Source organism: Argopecten irradians, chromosome 10 (genome assembly GCF_041381155.1).
Source record: "Argopecten irradians isolate NY chromosome 10, Ai_NY, whole genome shotgun sequence".
Classification (NCBI taxonomy): domain Eukaryota; kingdom Metazoa; phylum Mollusca; class Bivalvia; order Pectinida; family Pectinidae; genus Argopecten; species Argopecten irradians.
The window spans coordinates 4,842,708-4,868,614 of NC_091143.1; the positions used below are offsets into that span (position 1 = coordinate 4,842,708).

Below are 25,907 nucleotides of genomic sequence, written 5' to 3' on the forward strand. Positions count from 1 at the left end.
CTTGTCGTTATTGTCAGTCTCCTAGAATAGAGTAGCTAACCCCTACTTGTCTATGACTGACATTAATCTGATTTGTCCCCAGACTAGCCGGTGATGACCTGATACTCGTCGTTATTGTCAGTCTCCTAGAATAGAGTAGCTAACCCCTACTTTACTACGACTGACATTAACCTGATACTCGTCGTTATTGTCAGTCGTCACTGACATTAATCTAATTTGTCCCCAGACTAGCCGGTGATGACCTGATACTCGTCACTGACATTAATCTGATCTGTCCCCAGACTAGCCGGTGTTTTACTGGTAGAATAAAAAAATAGAACAAAAAAAAAACAGAATTATTCATAATATTTGCCATTGTTAATACAAAACGCTAATATTTTAATGTGATCTACTTCTATAGAGAACACATAAAACATTTATCAACAACAAAGCTTACACAAATAACTACAAAGGAAATTTTAATGAATTAAAATAAACAAAAACAAATTACAAAACACACATCTATAAAAAAGAAACAAATTCATCAATACATAGAAACAAAGTACGCCTTAGATACGTCAAAAAGTTTGTTTTAAAATCTATTTGATAGAAAAATGTTAAAGGTATATTTCAAGAGAATTTCACTATAACGATGTGTCGCTTAAACATTTGATATTTGAACATGAACATGTAACTTGATGATTCAGCTCCCCAAAAGCATATATCAGCCTATAGGACAGCCGAAATCTAGGAATCGTATATTGCTGATTTTGAATAAAGCGACTTCAATCATCGCCATGTTCAGTATCTTTTAGTTTTTTCGGAATTCCAAATCAAAACACGTGATTGATGTCGACATGACCTTCAGGTGGTGAGCGAGGTAATTAGCGTAAGCGCACATGCGTTTGTTTCCGTTTTCCTTTTGGCTACTATGAGCAAATCAAGCTGGTATATGTCCACAGAGCGAGTATTTGAAACATCTAATTCACACATCACCGTAAAATATTGTGTGTATCAAATAATGTAATGTTCGGGCATTAATTTCGTCGTAGATCCAGTCTGCTGAGGTCGACCACATGTTTTGTTTATGAAAAATTGTTGACATTTTCTCTTGGTTTCACAACTCACGTATTTCTTTGAGATTGTTGCTACGATGTTCGGAAGGGTGCGGAATGATTCGGCATCTTTCGAGCCTATTTTTTCTCGTGTACAAGACAAAAGGATTTTTTTCTTTTATCATTAGAAATACTTCCATTGCTGCAACTTTATAAAAAGTGGTAAAATAAGAAAGTTTAAACCTCAGGCAGACGACGAAAATATGTATTACACTTGAAGAGATTTCACTATAAACAAAAAGAGCGAAAGTCATAAACCACACAACTTTAAATATCAGTGTATGGTAACTAACATTTTGAACGTTAGCTTTAAAAAAATGTTATTTAAACACTTTTCATTAGTACAAACGCGCACTACTTTCTGGCTGAGTCAAAGAAATTGTATTCATGAGCAATGCCTTCTTGGAATACATCGATGGCCTTGGATAGGTCTAATTTAGCCTTGTCGATTGTATCAATGACTCTCTCCAATGTGCTGCCACCGCGAAAGTTGGCTTCTGCCCAGCTTTTGTAAGCGCCATGTAGAGTCTGTAAGATGATAATTATTACAGAGATACTTTAATATGCAAGAAACAGATTTATAGGCCTAATTGTGAAATCAAATACCATTCAGTAGTTAATTAAAGTTAAATACTGATAACGGAATATCAAATTGTGTCATTAAATAAGATGTCAATAATATGGTTGTTTGGTTGATAAGGTTTAACATCCCGTCAACAGTTAGAGTGATTTAATGACGTCCTCTTGTATGTAATGTGCAGAGTTGGATCGTGTCTACAAGGTAGCTCAATCTCCTCCCCTGTTACAACACTGGCGAGCTTACGAAGCCTGTTTCAAGTATTGAGAGTGTGCGCTCAGCAGTGTACATGCGGATGTGTTAGTTGTGTGTTCGAGGCGAAGACTTTGAGACCAATTTTGTAAAAAAAAGAGAATAATATGTAGCGAAAAGACCGGGGTTCGAACCCGGATCCCTACTGATTGCGTTTTCTGGTCAATCCAATTGCGCTACACATAACCGAATCTTGACTGAATAATAACATCCATACCCCTATCTTGCTTCCAACCCATTGCCACAGCTTCAGACACGGGCCCATTGATACCACAAAATAAATGGCGTCCATGGTCTCCGCGACTCTGTTCATGTAGTCTATGTAGTCCTGGCATGCTTTGCCTAGTTTGATGCCGGAAGGGTTGTTCGGGTCGATGTGCCATACACGGAAGGCTCTCTCGTAGTGTCTGTAGGGTGACAGACTGTGACATTTGAATGAATTCTACACAATTTATGACTCTGTGTTTGCTAGGTTAAAAGTGAGGTTTCCTCCGATAAAGGTTTATTTCAGTGTTACAGTTCTATAAATTCTAGTCATAATTGTGGTTGTTGCGGGTTCTGAATTTTAAATTTAGAAAACAAAAAATAGTATTTTTCGATTCAACGAAATTTAAGTCATGGCAGCTATTAACAGTTGCACAACATCGTCATTTGTTATATAACTCTATGAGGGATGATAACGTGATCATTTTTAATATACATTTTGGTATATTGATGGATGTGTATGCAAAGCTATTAAATTACATAGCTTTAACATTTGAAGTAACTAAAAAACGTACATAATGTCACTAATAAAAATAATGGTAAGTGTCTTCGCACTGAAGTTATTATTATACATAATGATTTACATAGAGATTGAACAGTGTTTTGATTGCGTTAAAGGTGGTATGAACGCAATGGGATACAGACTTATTCTACATGTAGCGCGTAAGCGTGAACTAGAAGTAGTCCGAACCTGCACTGCGTTTGTATTCACACGTCATTGCGTTTACGCTAATTTGAACGCAACTCCCCTCCCTTTGACTATATAGGATCATATGTAAATATAGTCTATTACTCCCTGTGATTGTGACGTCACGTTCACCAGAAGGTGCGATTAATCGAGGGTACATTATACCGCGTTGTTTTGGTATCTCGACATCGACTTTTACTTTAAACATTACTTTTCCGTAAGATGTTTTAAAAGTTAATTTATTTATGAATGTAAACTTGCTTATACGAGTTACTTTTTTGTTTGTTTTTACGAATCTTATTACTCATCATGATGACATGAACTTGTTTGAAGAAATTCTTTGTGTTCTAAGGTGGCAATATTTAATGTTTATTTAAAACTGTTTGGGATTTCCTCTTTCTTAGTGATGTTGTAAAAGGAAAAAGGAAAAGAATGACACATGTATAATCTTTTTTTTTATAAGATTAAACCTAGCATTACATTTCAAAATTATAAATTATAAAAATGTTGCTGTTATATTATCCTTAGTTCTAGTATTGTTACCCTTGATATTTATCAAGTATATTGTTGAGAAGCTGTCGAACTGTCAGATCGGTCGTTCTCTCCGCTACTCTCTTGATGCATCTGTATTGTTCGTAAAGAAACACACAGTCCTGGACCATATATCTACCTAATACAGGGAAAACGGAAACAATGGAGAAACAAATAAAGTATGGAGTATTTTTCTTTAGACGAATTGAAATGGGGAAAAACACTGCTTATTGGTATATTAGTAATAGTGGTATTAACTCAATAAGGTACATACATATCGTATGAAATGTTTCGGAGAGTTCGATTTGTTCCCAAAAAAATGAAAGGATATTTATAATTAATATAGCAAGTAGAAAGAACTGTACATTAATGATAAAACTTATTTTTTAATTAATGATACTGTATTACACCAAGAAATATTTTTCTCGCACCTCGGACAGGGAAATCTCACATGATACCCAGTGCTAGATTTTTCTATCTCGTCCGATCTGTCTGGTACCTTTACGCGATTTTTGGCGGAATTTTACACCATTCATGTAACAGTCCGCGCATGTGACGTCATACTCTCGAATCGATGACGTCACACGCTTCAGACAATCAATATTATTAGAATTATGTACATTCAGCATTTACCATGCATTTTTTGGTTGTTGTTTTTAATGATTAAAATAGTATGTACCGATTGATCAGCCTTTTTCTTTGATATAACCGAACTATAGTTTTACGCGGAATGACTAAATTCGAAACGCAGATGAAATGGTCAATCGGCTTTGAACCAGGAGGCCCAAGACGGGATAATTTTACTCTGAATGCGTTTTATGGATGGTTTTATTATATCTTAGAGGTGCGAGAAAAAAAATCTATTACCTTTAAGTGATCAAGATCGGGTTATCTCAGTCTTGGGCTAAGATTTTGTAACATCCCAACCTCGGCTAACGCCTCGGTTGGGATTATGTTACAAAATCTTAGCCCTCGACTGAGATAACCCGATCTCGATCACTTACAGGTAACAGATTTTATTATTCTATGACGTTTGTTCTCATTTTAGTAAGAAGTTAGAGTCTTTAAGATAATAATTTTTCATGTCTTACAACTACCTACATGATGTATAATGCACATATAAGAAATGGAAGGCAGAACATGATATTCATGATGGGATGGAAAAAAGGAGGAAAGATTTACCAAACACCTCTTGGTCAAGGTTACCGTCTTTCACACCTTTGACGAAAGGTGTTTTCAGGACCTCCTCACATTTGTCTAGGGTTGACTTCCATATGTAAGTAAAGTTACTATCCTGTAAGATAGATCAATCAGCGGAACCAAGGTTGCTAAAACTACAATACATGCATTATGTCATGATTTCTGCTAACAATAGTCAAAGACCTTTCCAATTTCCTGACAAACTGTATATCACTGGACAAGATGATATTTTAAGTGGCCTAAGCTTTTATTATTAACTTATTTATTTATTATTCTTTATTATTTGAATATTTTTCTTCCTATTAAACACATTGTATATCAATATTAAGAATAAAGCTGTAATTTAAGTTGGAAATTTACTCCATATTGTACAGATGAATATGAAGCTGATTCCGCGTCCATCCTTAAAACAAACATGATGTTTATCAGGAACCATGATTTTTCGGAGTCCATTTTTTCTTAAATTTTGAATCCTAAAAGGCTATAGTCTAAGTTCTGTGCTTTCTTAAAATTTTGATCGATTTCGCCGGAAAATCAACTTCAGCCGATGCTGGTCTGAAATTCGTCATCAAACTAGCTTATAGGACTAAACCAAAACCACAGCTCACTTTGCGTACATCGGAGTTAAATACCAGAGATTCTTATGATGTCTTTCATAAAATACACGTAGTTAACAGCCAGATTGGCCCCTTTGTTTCACAGAACATATTAAAATTCATGAGGTGTGATATCCTGCGTTGACAATTAGAATGCTAAACAAAGCATTTAATATACACACGTTTAACAAAGGTTCGAAGCGGTAAGGGTTTTGCACAATGTACAATATAATCGAGTTGTGTGCTTATGAATTAGTTATAGGTAGGGAGGATTCATTTGTCTTTCACTTGGAACACTATGGGTATAAAAGACTCAGCTCGGATGCTGTGATATTGAAGCAATCCGTGAATATCAACCGAATCAAAAATATGACGAAGGATATGTAAAACGGCAGAGGTGTATACCACATAAGGTATGCACGTTGATGGAGGCTATGTTTGTGGACATAACATATAGAAACAGTAAGTATTGGAAGACGGTCATTCTTCCGGATCACAATATATTGCTTTTATCTAATTTTGTTAAGTAGTTTACGAGAGAAAATTCTAAACATGCATACAAACTAGGGTTTCGTTTCCTTATCTAACTAAGTTATTTACATTTTTTACAATTCTGTGAGTATAATTTTTGATAAGGAAAATGGTCCATATAAAGATTGATTTAAACACCAAAGTCGTCGAGTGACCGTACATTCTAAATAATCTATTAGATGTATGTTTATGACAGATTATGACACGTAATATTAATATGTATATCATTTCTGTATTATCAGAATAAAGTATTATGGGGTGTGGAGGATCCCATGTTAGACCTATAGGGGAGGACGATGGACTCCTGACAGAGGCTAGCACTGATCCCGTGAGTATTCAGTCTCTTTATTTATACACGAACAAACGTTCAGGGAAATATTATTTACAACTTTTGTAGTCAAAGTCAGTTATAAAGTATGCTTTCCTATTAAATATAGTGCCATCAGGACCCAGTTTTATCAACATTTCTTAACTTTAAGAAAACTCTTTACCATAAAATTCCCCATAGCAATCCATAGGAAAGATCATGACAATGAACTTAATAAATTTCATTAATACCATTTAATTTAATTTAATTTAATTTTTGTTTCTGTAATTCTTTCCTATGGGGAAATTTAAGGAGTTTTCCTTAGTTAGTAAATTTTTTGAAACGGGACCCAGCTATCCAATAATACATTAAAGATAAAAATTGTATGGTGTTGCATTGTTTGCTAAAAATGTCTCTTGATTAGTTTTGGATGGTATGTAATGTTACGTAAGTAACTTTTCGTCCTACAATATTGACCATTGCATAACATGCATATATCTAGGTATATTCTTTCTTTTAAATAGTTTAAATGGAAGATCTTCCAGATATGAATCAAACACAGAGAGAGAGAGAGAGTAAGAGAGAGAGAGAAAGGTTTTAATTAAACAATGATCGTGTGTCTCTTGCAAACTTGTGTCTCTTTAAGCCCATTTCATTAAAATGTAAAAGGATTGCAAAAACATTGTTGGAAAGGTGTCAACTTCGTGGTATTGGGCTAAATCGTTTTTAACATTAACCCTGCTGACTTTGTAAGTTCCCTTGTAAGTAACCCTTGACGATCCTACCATAAGATACTGCCAACATGGTATTGTTTTATACATATCACACCATGTATATGATTACAACTACAGGTCAATGCCTATTACCATTACCGCCCCAGACAGGGTATGTACACTACATGTATTCATAACGTCCCACGATTATAATCTTATTAGAATAGTCAATTACGGAAATACATATATATTAAATAGTTGACCTAACTCGATACAAATAAACATCGGTACGACATAATTAACTGTACGTCTAAATGTAGAATTAGCACGATAATGTATCATGAAATAAAACGTTGCTTAAGACCCATATCAATTTCTCCTTTTCTTGTTATTCTGTTTTATTCTTTTATTTTCTTCATGTTATAAAATTGCTTGTCTTATCTATAGACACAGTGAAAACCATCAACTGCATGATGTATTTTGTTTAATCAAAATTAGAATTTCGTATGATTTATGCGTTAAAATCAAAGCGACGTGGCGATAGGACTTGATGAAAGACAACAGACATAAAAGGAAAGAAATCAAAATAAGATAGACAGATCGACAGATTGACAGGTTTACTGTAAGATGACAAAATAATAACAGTTGTTCCATGAACTGTCGCATAATAAATGTTTACGAAACCACCATATAACAAATGCTCTTGTTACACCATATAACAAATGCATCCTCTTGTTAAATCTAAAATACATTTTATAATTATGACAACAGAAACATCAAACGCGTTTTACATCGCTTGGTATTTATAGAGAAAGCAGAGCATGTGATGTGAGTCGGTCAATACTTAAAGTTCCATTTCATGCAAATTTCAGAACTGAAACGATATGTCGCTTTAACATTTGATATTTGAACATGGACATATAATTTGATGATTTAGCTCCCCAAACGCTTATGTCGGCCAATAACAATAACTCTTGGTTTCACAACTCTTGTGTTACTTCGAGATTGTCGCGACAATGTGCGGACAAGTTCGAAATGATTCGGCATCTTTCGAGCCTTTTTTTCGCGTGTACACGTTTAAAAGATGTTTTTTTACTTGTATGATCAAAAATACTTCCAGTGCTGCAACTTAATAAAAAGTGGTAAAAAGAGAAAGTTTAAACCTCAGACAGACGGAGAAAATGTGTATAACACTTAAACAGTTTTCACTATGACAAAAAGAGCAAAAGTGATAGACCATACAACTTTAACCTACCTGTACATCTCCTACAATAGTGATCCGTCTCTCATCGTCAGTGATCGGCATCTGTCACGGAAATCATAATCACAAAACTTCATATTCAACTGTAAAATACACTCTAGAACTGGAAGGAATTGGTGATTTTGGAGTTATCTCCTCTGATTAGTATACGTCCGTTATCCAGCTCACGTTACTGCCACAGGGGGCTAACTCAATGAAAATGAATGTTGTTATAGATTTTTTTTTGTATTTGGTGGATGGACTGATGAATATATATGACAGTCATGTGATTTTTTTTTCCAGAAAAAAAAAACGAGATTTGAAAAATTATGTAAAAAAATCGTAATAATTACTATAAATGATGCGCATATACCCACGTCATTTACGATGTCCCCACGAAAATAGCTGTTCAGTCAATTATCCCCACTTTATAGCTCACTACAACATCATTAAATATAATAACAACAAACAAAAATATACTTAAAATGTAGTTTTTCATTTCACAAAAAATTTAAATATGGACGCATAATAATTCTATTTTCGAAAAATTCTAGTTTTAATTGTAAGTTATCATGACATATTTTAATTATTTTTAATCGATTAGTGAACATGTTTCATATCTAATAAATTTAAATCAAAATACTTACGATTAATTTAAAATTGTAGGATGGCGCTCGGACACTTGAATACTAAATGTATTTATTTGGTCTGTAATGCATATAGCATGTGATAGTCGGTTTTATTGAATTTTTGGTTTGGAATTCCAAATGAAAAATGGAATTATTTCAAATAATAGTTCTTACGTTATCGTTAGTTACATCACTATTTACTAGTGTAGATCATGTGTTCCTTTTAATGAACAAAGAACGTCCATACATCAGTTTGAAAGTGTACTCATGTAATTTAAAGTCTACAACAAAGAGTAGACAGGTCAGTGGTATTCATTTCAATTTAAACCATATATGGAAACATGTAGCTTTTGATTTGTCATATCTATTGTATATAGTAGACAAAATTAACAAAATGTTTCTTTTTACATTTCTAAGTAGTCCTCTGATGTTTAATTAGACATAATGTTTATTCATTATGTTAAGGTAAACATATGTTCAGATGATTTATAAAACTTGATCATAGGTTATTTGATTCAATGTGTGATAGTATTTAGTCTATTTGAAAGAAGATCAGACCAATAACCCTGACGGGTCATCAGTGTTTGTTTATACCAATGGAAACGATATATATTATTACTAACTGATGGTGACGATACCAAATAATATATTTAGTTATACGGAAAATACTATAAAGATTGATTGCATATATACACATAAATATAGATCTGTTGTTAATGCAACCAATGTTTATTTATATTAATTTTTCTTCGAATAATTCTAAATATAGATAGTCAATAGACCAAATAATCTTTGTGTTAAGTACACATTTGATGTTTCTCGGTATTTTCCACTACCAAGAAGTCCATTGTTCTTTATTTAGAAATCTACCATATTGTTGTCAGTTCTATATAGAATCGTATACAGATTAGTTATATGATTTAACGTTTACACTTGCAAAATTCTTGGCATTGTTCGGTTACATACGTATTCAAGACAATATTTAAAAAGCATTATTATACCTCACTTTCATTTAGAATGTTCTGATTAAATTAAACGTCATCACATGACATTGAATAAGTTAGATATTTCATCGGAATTGGAAGGCGAGGGAAATAAACTCAGGGAAATAACCTCCGAAGGAAACAACCCCAGGGAAATAACCCCTCCGCACGTGACAGGAAGTTGACGTCGTCGGCAACGTCAACCAACAATGGCAACGCTAGCGCGTTGTTGCTTATCTTTTGCAGCCCGACAAATTTAACAACGTTGTTGGAAAATGTCTTTAGTTCTTTTACCAGAGATTTAGATATCTTGTTCGTGTAACAAATTTATGGATTTGTTTTAATTTTGTTCGGTATAATAAAATAATCATATTCCTATGTGTCGGGATACATCTAGAAATGTCTCCTTGAAAAGGGTTATTTTCTCTCGGGCTTCGCTAGACAATTCTAGATGTATCCCTCCACAGAGGGTAATAATTGTATAATATCATAATTGTTTCATTCAAAATTGGATCACTTATAAATCTTTTAGGTAAAAGGTCTTCAAGCATATTTACAAAAATTTATTTTTTCTGTAAACATATTATCTTTATTTGTACCACTGTGAAAACGACATCTATTTCAGAAGTTCAATTTCGATATTTAAAGCCTATTGGGTAAAAGATCTCCAAGCATATTCACAAAAGCTTATTTGTTTTGTATTAAATCTTTCTTGACTGCTGATTATGTTCCATGAAGATTATATAATCACGTTTGATATCACTGTTCGTAAGAGAAAAACAAATACAAAAACAACTAAGCTTGACCTAACTACATATAGTGAGGTTATTCATCAAATATTTCAAAGTATTATATAGTCTTTATTTTGTGCGTCTCTCTTTAGTTCATGTAGAATATAAAAGTGTTATAATTATTATAATCAACATTATGTTGCTTGATTTTTAGATTATTTACAAATCATTTCATTTAAAACTCAAAAATACATCATAGTTAAAATCAAGCTAATGTAAGGCCTATTCGAGTCCTGTTTACACCAGAAATAAATCAACGCAGTATCCCCCCATGATGGAGGTTTTCTTGACGAATGTGACTGCAGGTGAAAAGAAATCCATATGAAGGATGGGGAAATGTGAGGATTGATTAAGTCTTTGTGGAATTGAATGACCTTGAAAGGTTAACGGTCAACATGATGATATTTCATTGACATATACTATCTTGATACCTGATATATGATAAATTCAGACATATTCAAAGTCACTTGATACCCCTTCTGGTTACTACTTAAATAATTTACTAGTGTATTACGACGTTTACATTATCAGTGTGGTCACGAAGACGGATATCATACGATAGTTAGCAGTAGGAGAAATTAAAGGACAATTAAGTGACGTTAATTCTGTTATATAACTACGAAGCAAAATATAACATTAACGTATTGTTCCACATTTTTATGAAACACAAAACCAAATACCCTGTCCTATAAGATTTTGTTACTCGTGCATTTTTACAAATATAGAAAAGTCAGGAAATGTGTGAACCTTAATATTACAGGCATCAGTATACATTATTTATGGTAGCTAGGTATACTGTACAGAGACAGCAGCTCGTTTGTAGAAACATTGTAAAAACAACAGCGATAGAAAATGTTGTTAATGTCATTTTATTAATGACATACATAAAATTGTGACACTATAAAAAGTGAACACATAATTATGAAGTACAATGACTTATGATAATATGTTTCAACAAAGATGAGATACAAAGTATAGGCAGCGATGACGGGAATATGCAGCATACATGGTAAAACTATTACAATGATATGCTGCACATGTCCGACATCATCCCATCAACTTATTTATATCTCTAACTCATTAATTGCATTTTCGACAGTTTTTAGCGATGAATTGTCAGCGAATTTTAACATAAGTAAACAGAACTTTTGGAAGCAGTGTATATTAACAAATTCCGTAATATTGTTAATTATTTAAACTGATAATGCTTAAAGTCGGCAGGTACAATATGTATGCTATATCCATACTCAAGCCGGTGTCACGTAAGTTAAACAAATGAAAATATAAAATAAAAAAAATAAATAACCACCGAGGAGTTGATGATTGGTTGGTTTCCTATATATGTATATATATATATATTTATATCAATGCCACATTCGACTAAATTGTCCCTTTGATATATAAACATCACTAGTTTTATGTATTATTCATCAAGAATGCAACATGTCGTTAAAATTCTCAAAATTGTGTGAGTCATTAAATGCTACCTGATTAAGTTCTTGTCTCTTTTATTTCTTTATTAGAACCTACGCTAACAATTACTGAAATTAACTTTTATAACTCTGGATTGATATAAAAGGTATACCCTTCAGAAAGAAAAAGGCGTTCGAACGATGCATGTGGCCTAATATCATCTGCTTCTGGGTACAGTAAAACACGTTTAAAATGAAGACGCTTACAATGAAGATATAGTTATAACGTACACTAAAGTGTTCTTCTCCATCAAGGTTCCTATAAGATGTCTCTAATAAATGTTATAACCGTGTTTACTGTACTAAGTAATTATATTGTTATTATCTAGATAATCGATGAAAAAAATAACTGCGTGATATGTTTCATTTAAATGATGAAGGTGGAAAGCACATAACGTTATATTGTTTAATGTAATCGTAAAAAATTAAAAATGAATATCATCTATTTAAGTTTTATTTACATAATACTAAATCTATAAGATGACTATCTCATAGTATTGTATTAAGTCTATTATCATATTTCAATTGTCTGACCTTGTCTTAATCCACACGTTATGACAGCGTCATTGACAACAACAACAATAACGACAACAACAATAACAACAATAAGGACAACAACAACACACTTTCATAAGCATCACTTTATTATTTCGTACAACTTCAAAATTGTCAGTATAAACTGTCATTGCTTCATCATCAAATTAACTGCAAGTGCCCGCCTGATATCATCTATGAAATTTTACTTTCGTTTTCTGGGTTGGAATTCTAAAATCACAGTATTTTGATTATGATCCAAGAATATAATGTAACCTTTAATTACATCAATATTTACAGTAAACATGACTACAATGGGGATATCGGTACAGTTATAAGAAGACATATATTAATAAACGTGTAGCACTCCATACAAATCATTGTTGTTCCAGTGCATGAACTCGCGTCTGAGAAACATGAATTCATTGTATGGCCAAGTGCCATTCTGGTGAAATATTATGTCACTACTTGATACTTCCAATCAATCGCCACATACACGACTACGTAGTTCAATTAAAATTTAAAAAAGAAAAGTTATTTGAAGGATATTGAATCATCCAACATACGATCTTAATTTGTTGAAGTTTACAAATATTAAAATAGCTGTGATATCATCTATTGTTGTTTCTGCACTTAAACTCCCATATCACGGGACCCTATACAATATTTTATTACTTAAACCTTATGGTTTTCCAGATAAGGTGTATTACAAAGTGCAACAAAAGAAATAGTTGCATATAATACGTAAATAACCCTCACCTCATATACATACCAGTTCTACTTCCCTATATGTTACCTTTAACTATCTATGTATGGCTCACTTATAAGACAGTTGGACGCATGGACGATTTAAACACTAATACTAATTAGATCATCAGATACATTTCTTTTATATTTACACACAATCAACAAAAAAGGATATTTCATGAATCCAAAATAGGAAAACTGCAACAGATTGAAACTGAACAGAATATCATTTGAAATAAATTCAAATACATGAAACACAATTTCCGTAGGTTCACAGTTGTTTTTATTTTCTGTATAACTTTTAGACATTCAACATTAACTTCTATGTTCCTCGAAATTACAGAATTTTTGCACATCATTTTGGCTTTAGAATTAGTCATGTTTATGAGTTTGTAATCATTTTGACATTGTTTCAGCAATATTTATAAAATCCTCACAATTTAATTAGTGTTTTATTCAATATTTTTGCTCTTGTTGCTACGCCGCTTGAGGCGTTGCAGTTAGAATCGGATGCAAATCACGCCATCTTGCAGGATAGCCATGTAGCAAGAACGCTTGAAACAGATGGATGTTCGGTGTGTTACAAGCACTGCCTGTTGAAGTAATATTAAAACGAATTACAGAAACAGACTTTAATCTGTCCGGATTCGGACGCCATCTTCCTGATAAAGCATGGTCACATGTGCGCTTGCATCCGTTAATTAGATTTCGGTGTAGAACAAGCATTCGTAGTAAAAGTATTCTGAATAAGGATTTTCTAGAAATTAATCGGGCATTTCAATTCAATCTGGTTCCATTTACAGATGGAACAAATATATCTGTAGTAGTATACCATGTTCGAGACATTACTTTTATATTTCTTATTTGATTTAGATCACCATCGTGTAACATTAATAATCAGATATATTATTAACGACACACGGAACATAATGCGGGATGACAGTACATACTAAAAGCGGAATGAAAACGGACCATAGAAAAATATAGAAACATATTAGATTAAGTTCAATATTTTCTTTGTCTTTTCTCTGAGCTTAGCAATCTCTGCATAAAACCCATTTTAATTTGTTGGAAGCAAAAGTATTATTAAAACTGTTCGTCTGTACTAGACCTGGCTACCTTGCACTAACACAAGCTCACAAATTATAAAATGGTTTTCAACAGAACAATTAAATCATGTCATTGTTTAATTTCCATATTCTGTCCAATCAAAGGGTTAAGCTACCGCGTAGCCCACCTAGCTTTTTGGGAAGCTAATACTTGTGATAATTTATTCTGGCCCGGTATCGGATATTTTGGAGCCCTACAGATACCAATATTCGTCATTCCGTCCACACTTAGTCCCTGGTGTATCAAACTTTGATATAGAGCACTGCATTTCCCTGTGAAATCCGAAATGACCGTTATGGATCGCCTCCTTAGTGTCCTTACTAACGGACGTCACTTTACTAGTCACGTTACTTCATGTCGTTACGATAACAACATGTAACAAGCCAGCCATCAGTTATTTGGATGTTTTAGTTATTGATATGAGAATATTTATGCTAACAACGGAAGCTTACTTGTCCTGCAGATAGGCTGTATATTTTAAGAGACATTTTATCAATGGTAATTACTCATTTGAGTTTTATATACACAGACATACATGTCTATCTCATTGTATTGTAATAAGATTTTAATCCTATTATATTTACTGGCATTGCCTCGCCGCTTGTGTTAATCCTAACCTTAACAGTTGACAGCTTTAACCCGTAAAGGCCCTATCGTGAGATAATGACAACACGGTTTTGTTATACGAATTAAATTGCATTGTAAATTACATGTAGAAGTGTTCTAGTGTAAAGGTATGTATTTATAATGTGATCATTATTGTATAACTTAATTAATGATATCAACGCAAATAAAAATAGTTAAATGGTTGAAGTTAATAAGCATGCATATAAATACCAACACTTTCGTGTAAGGTTGAAAATACATATATCTACATATACGTTCTAACGCAGAATGTGCAACTTCAACATCACATTACATAGTAAAACTTGTAAATCGCCATCGTCGTCGTCATCATCATCATCATCATCATCATCGTCATCAACAACAACAACTGAACAAACAAATATCACTGTAATTAGTAAACATGTTACTATCAACATATTTAAGCATTACCTGCAACATACTGCAATAAACTGACCAATCAAGTGAACATTAGAATGCGCATTTATAAAATCTGATAAGTTTATAAAATCAATAACAACAACGACAGCCTACATTTGTGAATACTTCATGAACTATTGGATAAATAAGGGATTGACACAAAAGAAAGTAACGGAAAAAAGTTAGGAACTGTAGAGCAAGTTTAAATATGAAACAAGATGATATAGAGTAAGTTAAATGCTTAGGAGCAAGATCGGATCAGACCTGTAGATCTAGTTAGAACTACGTAGAATGTGAAAATCTGGAGACACGGATTAGTGTAAGTTACGAAGCTTGGTTTTTGGGCTTTGGTTTTTGTAAAGAGCTGAAGATCAGGGTCAGAATTACTTTATAAAAATAACAACTTACTTTCTTTGTTTCCAGATCGAATTTCCATACATACCAGATGGATATCCACCTCCTCGACCATCTTATTCTAAAAAGAAAAATCTCATCAAGGAACGAGAGTTTAAAAGGATAGACCAACGAGCTAATATGGTACGTTGATTATATTATCAAAACAATGTTCCTCGAAACAAATTCAAAAATACCAAAATGCCAAAACAGGATAAGCCAATTCGTTTATCAATATGTAGCTAAAATAAAGAACCAATGAAAATAAGACCCAAGAAAACGTTTTCTAACATATATGTCACAAAACATAAGGGATTTAATAGTCTAAGTAAAACTTGATATCTGGTGTCTAGGAGTGGGATTAATGTTGCTAAAGTTAAAACTTTATAGATGATACTATGAGTGTGATAGTTTTAAAAAAAACTTAAAATCAATAAGACAACGATTAAAAGTCAGACTTGGTGACAAGTTTAGTGAATTCAATACATTCTTCAACACAATACTCTGGGACAATAACACCAGTGTTTTGAAGGCACCAGATGAGTTAGGAAACAGTTTTGAGGATCTGCTGACCTACCTGACGGAAGGTCTAACCACCGACCTACAGCGAGTTCGGGCCATCTTCTACTAGATCGGGTGTAAGAACCAGAATCCACCCACATCAGCCGGACCACCAGACTCCCCGAACTTCATACTTCAGCAGGTCAAACGAAGCCTCATGACATTCTGTTATCTCTTCGCCAGGCTCTGTAGGTTAGTCACTTTTTATAGATAGTCACATGTCGGCTTTTCGCCAGATACTTTAGACTTCTTCAAAATGTTACCATATTTTAACACCCATATTTTCTGTCGGCTGCTTATTTGTGAGGTTTTGCATTCAAGCTTTACATCTAGGTAACCGCATATGTCTTTTGTTCGCCAAGGTCTATCTAAACTACGATTAGACCTGTTCATAATGCACTACAAGCTGGCATCACAGATAGTCGCAAGTCTCCGTATGCTAGGAGGACAGAAATGTGTGCATAATCGTAATCAGTAAATAAAACCCCTGAAATTATAAAATGAATTGTTAAAACGTATCATAAATGGGAATTAAACATATGATTTTGAGATCACTAGATCAAATTAAGGATGGATGGATTCATAAGTGTTCGTTGATAGAATGTTGCACTTTCTTATTCCAGGGAGGCCGATATCCCGTGTGTGGTGATCGAGGGCCTGGCCAAGGCGGCTGGGTATGAGGTGGGTGACAGTGAGAACCTGGTCAGTCAGCAGACAAACAGGTGGAATGGTGTGTATGTAGACGGGGAGTGGAGACTCGTTTTCCCATTGTGGGCATACTCAGCGGTCAGTGGTCACACCACAGGCAAATACACCCTCGTGGAGAGTAAAGGTTAATACAAAGTATTGACTTCAGGGTAGTACGCTATATCAGTGTAAAGGTTCATAGAAAGTAATGACTTCAGGGAAGTGAATCAGGGTAAAGGTTAATACAAAGTATTGACTTCAGGGTAGTGAGCTATATCAGTGTAAAGGTTCATACAAAGTAATGACTTCAGAGAAGTGAGCTATATCAGGGTAAAGGTTAATACAAATGACTTCAGGGTAGAACGCTATATCAGTGTAAAGGTTCATACAAAGTAATGACTTCAGGGAAGTGAGCTATATCAGGGTAAAGGTTAATACAAATGACTTCAGGGTAGTACGCTATATCAGTGTAAAGGTTCATACAAAGTAATGACTTCAGGGAAGTGAGCCATATCAGTGTAAAGGTTCATACAAAGTAATGATGACTTCAGGGTAGTACGCTATATCAGTGTAAAGGTTCATACAAAGTAATGACTTCATTGAAGTGAGCTTTATCAAAGTAAATGTTAATACAAAGTTATGACTTCAGGGTAGTACGCTATATCAGGGTAAAGGTTAATACAAAGTATTGACTTCAGGGTAGTACGCTATATCAGGGTAAAGGTTAATACAAATGACTTCAGGGTAGTACGCTATATCAGTGTAAAGGTTAATACAAAGTAATGACTTCAGGGTAGTACGCTATATCAGTGTAAAGGTTAATACAAAGTACTGACTTCAGGGTAGTACGCTATATCAGGGTAAAGGTCAATACGAAGTATTGACTTCAGGGTAGTGAGCTATATCAGGGTAAAGGTTAATACAAAGTAATGACTTCAGGGTAGTTCGCTATATCAGCGTAAAGGTCAATACGAAGTATTGACTTCAGGGTAGTGAGCTATATCAGGGTAAAGGTTAATACAAAGTAATGACTTCAGGGTAGTTCGCTATATCAGCGTAAAGGTCAATACGAAGTATTGACTTCAGGGTATTGAGCTATATCAAAGTAAAGGTTAATACGAAGAATTAACTTCAGGGTAGTACGCTATATCAGATCAAATTGAGTTCAGAAGCCATTCATTAACGATAGTTGGTCCCACCACAGAAAAAAGATTATGATCAAAGAGTTGTTAATGTATTTAACTGGTTTGTCATCATAACTCCTTTGACAACATTATACTCTGTTGTTATTTTTACTCCTATTTCAGTCTCGATTTTAACCTATTTCAGTACTTCTAGAATTGCTTAAGTGATACTGGTGTGAAACCATCAGTGTCCAGTGTCCCCCAATAACTATATTTGTTGATGAAGCAAATAACTCGCTCTTTCTAGGTCCAACCCAATTTTTTGAGTCTTGCGTAATTATGTACTTTGATGTATGATGGTGGCTTCGTTAATATGTCTCCATTCTTTTTCGTTGTGAAGGAGGGGCAGCAAGAGAGAAAGAGGAACAATCCTCGGGAGTAAATATCACACAGTTGAATGAGTATTACTTCATACCAGACCCTGACGAGTTCGTTACTATGGCAATGGCCACCGATCCAAAATGGCAGCTCATCAATGACCCGTATGACATTAAGAAATTCACAGAGATAGCTCATGTTCGGCCGACTTATTTCCATGGTGATGTCAAAATACTGACCGAAAATAAAGCGTGCTTACATTCAAAACATGGAGAGATAAGCATAGGCTTTAAGACAGTGAATACAAAATGGTGTGGAGTTTTATCGTATTTACTATTCTACAACGATCATGAATCTGTAAACCCCTTGGCTAAAGACCTACAACTAGAACGTTACATCATGATGGAACGCCGAAGTTCGATGTGGATATTCCACACACGTTGTCCCTCTGTAGGAGTTTATAAATTAACAATTACCTGTGCCCAAAGTGAGGATGCCTTCTTTCGGATATGTAACTTTAAACTCATTTGTAATGAAGTAAAAGAACGAATTCAGCCATTACCATGTCAGGTCGGTACTGCAGGATGGGGGCCAAGTAAAGACACGTCCAAAGCAGGTCTGACCTCTCCCTCACAAAGCAAAGGTGTTGTTCACACCTCTGGTGGACGGGATTTAAAGTTCGTGTTTGCGGTCATCAAAGATTTAACAGTGCGGACAGAGTTAGTCCAGAATGGAAAGACAAGTGAGGACCTTCGTGCATGCGTGTCGCATGCTATAGACGTGAAGTCTAAGTTAAATGTGGCGGTCAATGTCCCCGCCCCTGGGGAGTACGCTCTCCGTATACACACGACGGACACAAAGACGTCAGAAGAGATTAATGCGTGTAATTATTTGATTTCTAGTGACCAGCAATCACAGAAAAAGAAGAAACCAGAGGTGGGTATATGGGAACGTCTTAAGGAAAAAGATAAGATCATGCATTATCTAAGAGAATAGAACTAACCCTTCACATTGATTCCAAATTATGTGCTCACAGGCATTTCTTACCTGAAGTTGATTCAGAAGAAATCTTGACCATAATTTCATGTCAATTTTTTTTTATATTAAATTCTGTTCAAGATTGATTCAGGTCAGTTTCAGATAAAGGAAGTATCCCTGTGTAAGGTTTAGAGAGGTAGTATATTACTAATAATTCGGTAAAGAAAACTCTACAGTTGTAAAGACGCAACAAATTGTTGTTTATATACAATTTCGAGAACAATTAATGTAGCTTACAACATTTTAACGTAAAATTTAACGAATTATCCTTTTTCTCGTTTTACAAGTTCCTACTTCACCATTTAGCGTTGCTTTACGCTACTTACTGGTGGGTGTTTTTTTTATATAGAAACCGCTGCCGGTTCTTTCCTTGCAAAGCAACGCCCCTTTGTTCTGTGAAAGAAAGTAATACTTCTTTTCAGAGTCATCATAAAAATAAGTCACCCTTAGTTCATCTTGCAAAGCAGGAAACATTTCTATTTACAGAACAAGATGGAGAAACAGGTGAGAGAAACAATGAAGAAAGCGACAGAGGGAGCTGATTATACTGCCCTGACCACGGCTATAGATGCCTTTACTCAGCTGGACTTGGAGGATAGGGGAGACCTAACGGCCGCTCTCAACAGACAGACATGTCTGCAACTGAGGCGAGGCAAGTACTAGAGTACACTTCTAGGGCATGTTCTCAAAGAATGACGGTTTGATATTATATTAAGTGTTTATAAATTGACAGTTTTCGAATTAGTGTGATGAATGGACAACTGGTATCCAATCACAAAATTTTCGAATTAGTGTGATGAATGGACAACTGGTATCCAATCACAAAATTTTCGAATTAGTGTGATGAATGGACAACTGGTATCCACTCACAAAATTTTCGAATTAGTGTGATGAATGGACAACTGGTATCCAATCACAAAATTTTCGAATTAGTGTGATGAATGGACAACTGGTATCCACTCACAAATTTTTCGAATTAGTGTGATGAATAGACAACTGGTATCCAATCACAAAATTTTCGAATTAGTGTGATGAATGGACAACTTGGTATCCACTCACAAAATTTTCAAATTAGTGTGATGAATGGACAACTGGTATCCACTCACAAAATTTTCGAATTATTGTGATGAATGGACAACTGGTATATCACAAAATTTTCAATGGTATCCAATCACAAATTTTCGAATTAGTGTGATGAATGGACAACTGGTATCATCTCTGTGATTAATTTTTTACAAAATATACACATTTTTAAGAATAAGGATCGAATCACACCATTACATACAAGTTTTTGTATAAACTAAAACTGGTTGGAATAAATCGTTCACAATTGTATCACATTATAACAAGTATTTCTTAGCACGTTAATATTTAATTGTTCGAAGCATTTTGGTGTGTCTAATCACACTAAAGTTTGAATGGATTCAAGAATTCCATAAAAAATAAAGATAAACGTTTTTTCACTTAAAAAATAATATCTTTTTTCATGATACTGAAACAGCACAAGTTGTTGATTTTTTCGAATTAAAGTTTCGTAAACACATCATACACACATGAAAGTTCCCGACCAAATTGGCATCAGCTTTATCATTTCAGGTATTAAAAGTTTGATTTATAAGAAATCTATGTGTTATCACAATCCATAAATGTTAATCTATCAGAAAGCGTGTACCAAATCAAATTAATTTTACTGTGACACAGAAGCTAGATCATAAACACACAGTACCTGTAAACACTGCTCCTTTAAATGATTTCCATTTGATCAGGCACTGATGATCCATGGACGATATTAGTGAACATATCCTTCAAAGCAAAACATTTTAAGAGATGTTTCATAAATAACGCCCAATGATTATTTCACTTTTTTATTGTGTTTAAAAATTCAATATAAATTCTAAACCACAAAGTATAATATAAATCAATAGTATTGTAATAAATCACACACAGAAACGGGGATTTACATTAATGTACATGAACACCGTTAGATATACTGTGCGATGCTTTTATTCTATAGCACTCAGTAAAAGGATTTTGCTATATTATAACTAAACAAAAATGGAATTCCAAATATTAATATTGAAAATAAAGAAACATTCACGTATTTACTTATCAGATAATGAGCTATTTTTTTTTAGAAAATAAAACTGCTGCACTTCAAATTTTGCGGAAAATAAACGATAAAGACGTTTTTGTGCCATTAATTACGAATGGACAACTGGTTTCGAATTAGTGTGTATGAATGGACAACTGGTATCCAATCACAAAATTTTTGAATTAGTGTTATGAATGGACAACTGGTATCCAATCACAAAATTTTTGAATTAGTGTTATGAATGGACAACTGGTATCCCATCATAGTGAACCAAAGTATGTCGTGAGTTAATAATTAACTTTTTCTCTACAGACTTGCGGGACAGCATCCTTCGTCAGAATGTTGGAGTACTTAATGCAGCCATAGACAAGGCCAAGTCGTCAGACTATGAGGAACTCCTGCGACCAAAGATAGAGGAAGCGGAAGAGTTACGAGACCATCTGGCCAAACTACACAAGTTCGCTCACGGAGTCCTACAGCTAAAACAACAAACCGTATCAGAGCTCCATCGGTACCAGACTCCACCCGTCCCCGTCCACGATGTCATGCTGGCTACCTACATCATGTTGGGAGAACCAAGAGAAAATGTAAAGGTAAAGCACGTGCATCAATATCAAGTATATTGTATTGAACAACGTCTCGTTTGATTTAAATTAAATTGTTTAAATGTGATATGTTTAAAGTTCTTTCTTTCATTCAAATGATTCCGTGTGGGCTGCAGGTTTTGTATGGTGGCTATCGCTAGTGAACCAGAAATCGGTTACTCTTCCAAAGCATTTAGATCTGTTGCAATCATTAACTTTTCAGAAACCACCTTGCAAAATTTGCCCTTGATATAATTTTATCCTTTGTACGATTAGATCGATTACCTAAGTTCCTGCTAGGCTTTTCTTGCAAACCAGTTCATTGCATCATACTTTGAATCAGCTAGATTTGTAGAAAGTATAACAGGCCCACTACCTTCTGAAGCGGCTATTAATTTTTAAAATGGGAATGTAAAGCGAGATCGATAATTTTGAAGCGTCACAATAGTAATTACTTACCGTTAATACTACACGTATCGTCATCTTCTGAACAATTTAATCGAAATTAATAAAATGTTAATTTTATAACGCGGTTTGTCTTTTGTTTCCCATCGCCGCCCAGTAGTTGACTATCACTGCGCCAGACGGCAAAACAGCGAAATGAATCTCCACAGTTATCATGTATTACGTTGGAAATCTTGCATATGTTTGGTGTTGTCACCTCTAGCTGCAATGTAGCTCAAAAGACTTTTATACAGAAAATGGTGTCGTCTTAAGAGCTACAATTGGTGCCTATTACTGCTAATGGAGCAAAGAAATGATTAAGCAAACCATTATAAAACGTCTGTTTGCATTTACTCGAACTTGTTTGATATTGCTTACCTACTAGGCAATAAAACTGAACTACATAAAATATCAAATTCTCAACGAGGCATTATTTTTTTTTGACATAATACATATGAAGGTCTTTCTGATGGGAATTTATACGGCAACTCCACAAATTGTAAATTTGACGTCTTGTGAGCGGTAATGTAGATATCAAGAATGGTAGTTATGTTTGTTTTGGACAGAAATAATATGTTAATGCATGTATACGCATAAAATAATTGGAAATCTACAAAAAATATAGAAAACTGTGATCGAGTGATTTTCCGAGGCACTGCTCCACTACGACACGTAGTAACCAATTCGTACCCGGCCGAAAGGTATAGTAGGCTGGGTACGTATATTCGTTCTAATGTCACCTCATATAAGGCCATCGATATGTTTTTCTTATGTTATTAATGTTTTTAAGAAGCCTTTAAATTATGCTCCGGAAAGGTAGTGGGCCTTTAAGCGGATTCATTTGTTCACGACCGAAGCTTAGATATTCCGTGTAACTATTTACTATCGCCTTCAATTTGAAATTGCTAGTCCTTCTAACTGGGTTGTTACTAAATTGAAATTACGTTGAAAATTCAATGGCTTTATCTATATCTTTATATCAATTTCGATGCCTATAGAATTGTACCAATAATTATTATCGTCCATCATCAGTCTGATTTGCTGATCCTTCTGATTAAATCATTGTCTCTAAATTCATTGGCCTTATCTATATATTTTTTTTCTCTCGATGTCTATAGGACTGGAAGTCTATACAAGGCGTGTTAGGAAAGCTCGGGAAAAGAAGTCTGATCAGCCGTGTCCGTGAGTTTGATACGGTTCATTTGACTCCAGACGTCATAGACGAAGTAGATGGTCTAATTAACAGTTACAATGAGGAGATGGTCTGTTTACGGAGTCCAGCGGCAGCAACTTTCCACACATGGGTAAGTTATACTCTCTATGAGGTTGCCATATTGTATACTAGCTGACAGAAGAATTAAAATGGATCCGTGTGTTCAGTTATCAGGCTGGTGTATAACTGTTCTATGGAATGTCATGTTTGAACCTCCTCTGTGAGATAATACTAGAATCAAAGTGTCAAAGCCACTCATAGATGTTGTGAATGAAGGACTAACAAAGGAATAAAGAAATTGGTTTTTCATTTAAATATTGAATTTAGTATACTAAGTGTGCAGTGTTGAATATCGGAGTTTAATAAGATAAAGTAACAGTATACCGTATTTGTTTTATGATATTTAAAGTTTTTCAAGAACAATAAGTTGAATAACTCATTTTCCTGAAATAACTGAAATAAATTTTATATTTAAATTATTTCTGAAATAACGATTTCAACACCAATGAAACCTTTCAGAATCTGAGTATCATTTTTTGTAATTCCTTATTAATTACTAAATTATCAGTTTCATCAATATCTCTTAAAAGACAAAAACGTAATAAGTTAACATATCCGTATCTTAATATCCACTTACCATTTAAGACTTTTTGGGGAAAATATAACATTAGAAATATTACCATTTCCGGAAATGTTTTGGCTTCCTTTTTAGAAAACTAACATGAGTTGCTTTGACGACTTTTGACTAATATATATCACTCGGATTTCTTTTACATCAAGAAAACTTCATGTAATGTATCGGACTTTAGCAAGTCTTCGTAAGCCTTACAGTTGGCGACATATTATCGTGCAGAACATTTTATCGTGAGTTTTGCTTTACCGACTTTTGACTAATAATAAATCATGGCCATGTACTTTTGTAAAATAAAAGGTACATTATTTGGTTACTTATAACACTCAAATTTCTTTCGAACTCATAAGAACGCTAACATCAAGAAAACTTCATGCAATGCATCGGACTTTAGCAAGTCTTCATGAGGCTATCGTACATTACACGGCAATATAAGTTCATTTGTCACTTTAAGTTGCTCGTACATATATAGATCTATATCATCATGATATTTTGTAAGTTTATGTTGATATTTTTTGTACTTTTTCCTTTTCAATATAACGCAGCTGTCGATAAACAAAAGACACAACTCCCAGTGACAGAATATATTAACTTTCACTGTGCAATAATATCATCAGATATAGTTCATCAATGCAACCAACACAAAAAAACTTTATAAGCGTTATAAGAACTTTCTTTTGCAGTTACCTTCCTAACATTGGATTACAATAATCGATCAGTAGCATGAATTACGTAAAATTTAAATAAACATACACAATCCAAAATGCCACCGAAAGTCTGTCGCGGAGGACAGCGAATTCGAAGAAGGCGTTGTTTGTCATTTTCGGGAGACCAGTGTTCTCGGAGTAATACAAATATCATAGAGTCCCAACTGAACACTTAAAACACTCCATCCATGGTGTATATGTATGTACAAGTTCAATGTCTGTGGTTTTGATATTTGGGTTTTATTTTTTCATGCCATCAAATATTACAGGTAGGTGAAATGAACAAAACAACTTTTAATTTTCGTCGCGGAGTGGTTTCATTGTTTTGATGTGCACAGGCTCGCCGAGCGTACATAAGAATGCTGTTTCAAAGCATCAAAAATAGCAATAGCTTCACTGTTACAAAGAGTCACAACAGGAACATACCGCAGTCTCCCAAAACACGCAAGAACTACACACACGCAACGCAACACACACGAGAGGCCGTCCTTAAATGATCATGGCTATCAATAGTACGTAAATCTAATCAGCTGAACAACCAATCACCGTACACGTACTTTTCATAAATCTATTACAAGTCTATATTTCCATTTCCTTGTAAATATGTTTAGTGTATGTGCGTTGTGACTGTGACCAATACGGTCTGTTAACATCTTAATAATCGAGATTTATTTTTCACGTTTCAGTTAACACATATCGTACAGCATCCTCGATACTCCAGGGCTTCCGATCACTTACGATCTCTACATTGA

The 25,907-nt window shown here is 34.2% G+C and overlaps 2 protein-coding genes across 2 annotated transcripts; one reads left to right on the forward strand and one right to left on the reverse strand.

Moving 5' to 3' along the window:
- Nucleotides 1-462: 462 nt before the first annotated feature.
- On the reverse strand, nt 463-8,699 carry LOC138332953 (uncharacterized). Its single transcript, XM_069281016.1, has 6 exons — nt 8,641-8,699; nt 8,009-8,059; nt 4,589-4,700; nt 3,419-3,545; nt 2,141-2,330; nt 463-1,622 (listed from the first exon to the last, which is right to left on the reverse strand). The coding sequence occupies exons 2-6, from the start codon at nt 8,057-8,059 to the stop codon at nt 1,449-1,451; spliced, it is 654 nt and encodes a 217-aa protein (XP_069137117.1). The 5' UTR covers nt 8,641-8,699; the 3' UTR covers nt 463-1,448.
- On the forward strand, nt 5,338-25,907 carry LOC138334049 (lim and transglutaminase domain protein ltd-1-like). The gene is made up of 9 exons (XM_069282766.1): nt 5,338-5,664; nt 5,976-6,061; nt 15,727-16,449; nt 16,881-17,089; nt 18,469-19,382; nt 19,971-20,136; nt 21,889-22,169; nt 23,723-23,908; nt 25,842-25,907. Exons 3-9 carry the CDS (start codon nt 16,415-16,417, stop codon nt 25,905-25,907), a joined length of 1,857 nt encoding a protein of 618 aa, XP_069138867.1. The 5' UTR covers nt 5,338-5,664; nt 5,976-6,061; nt 15,727-16,414.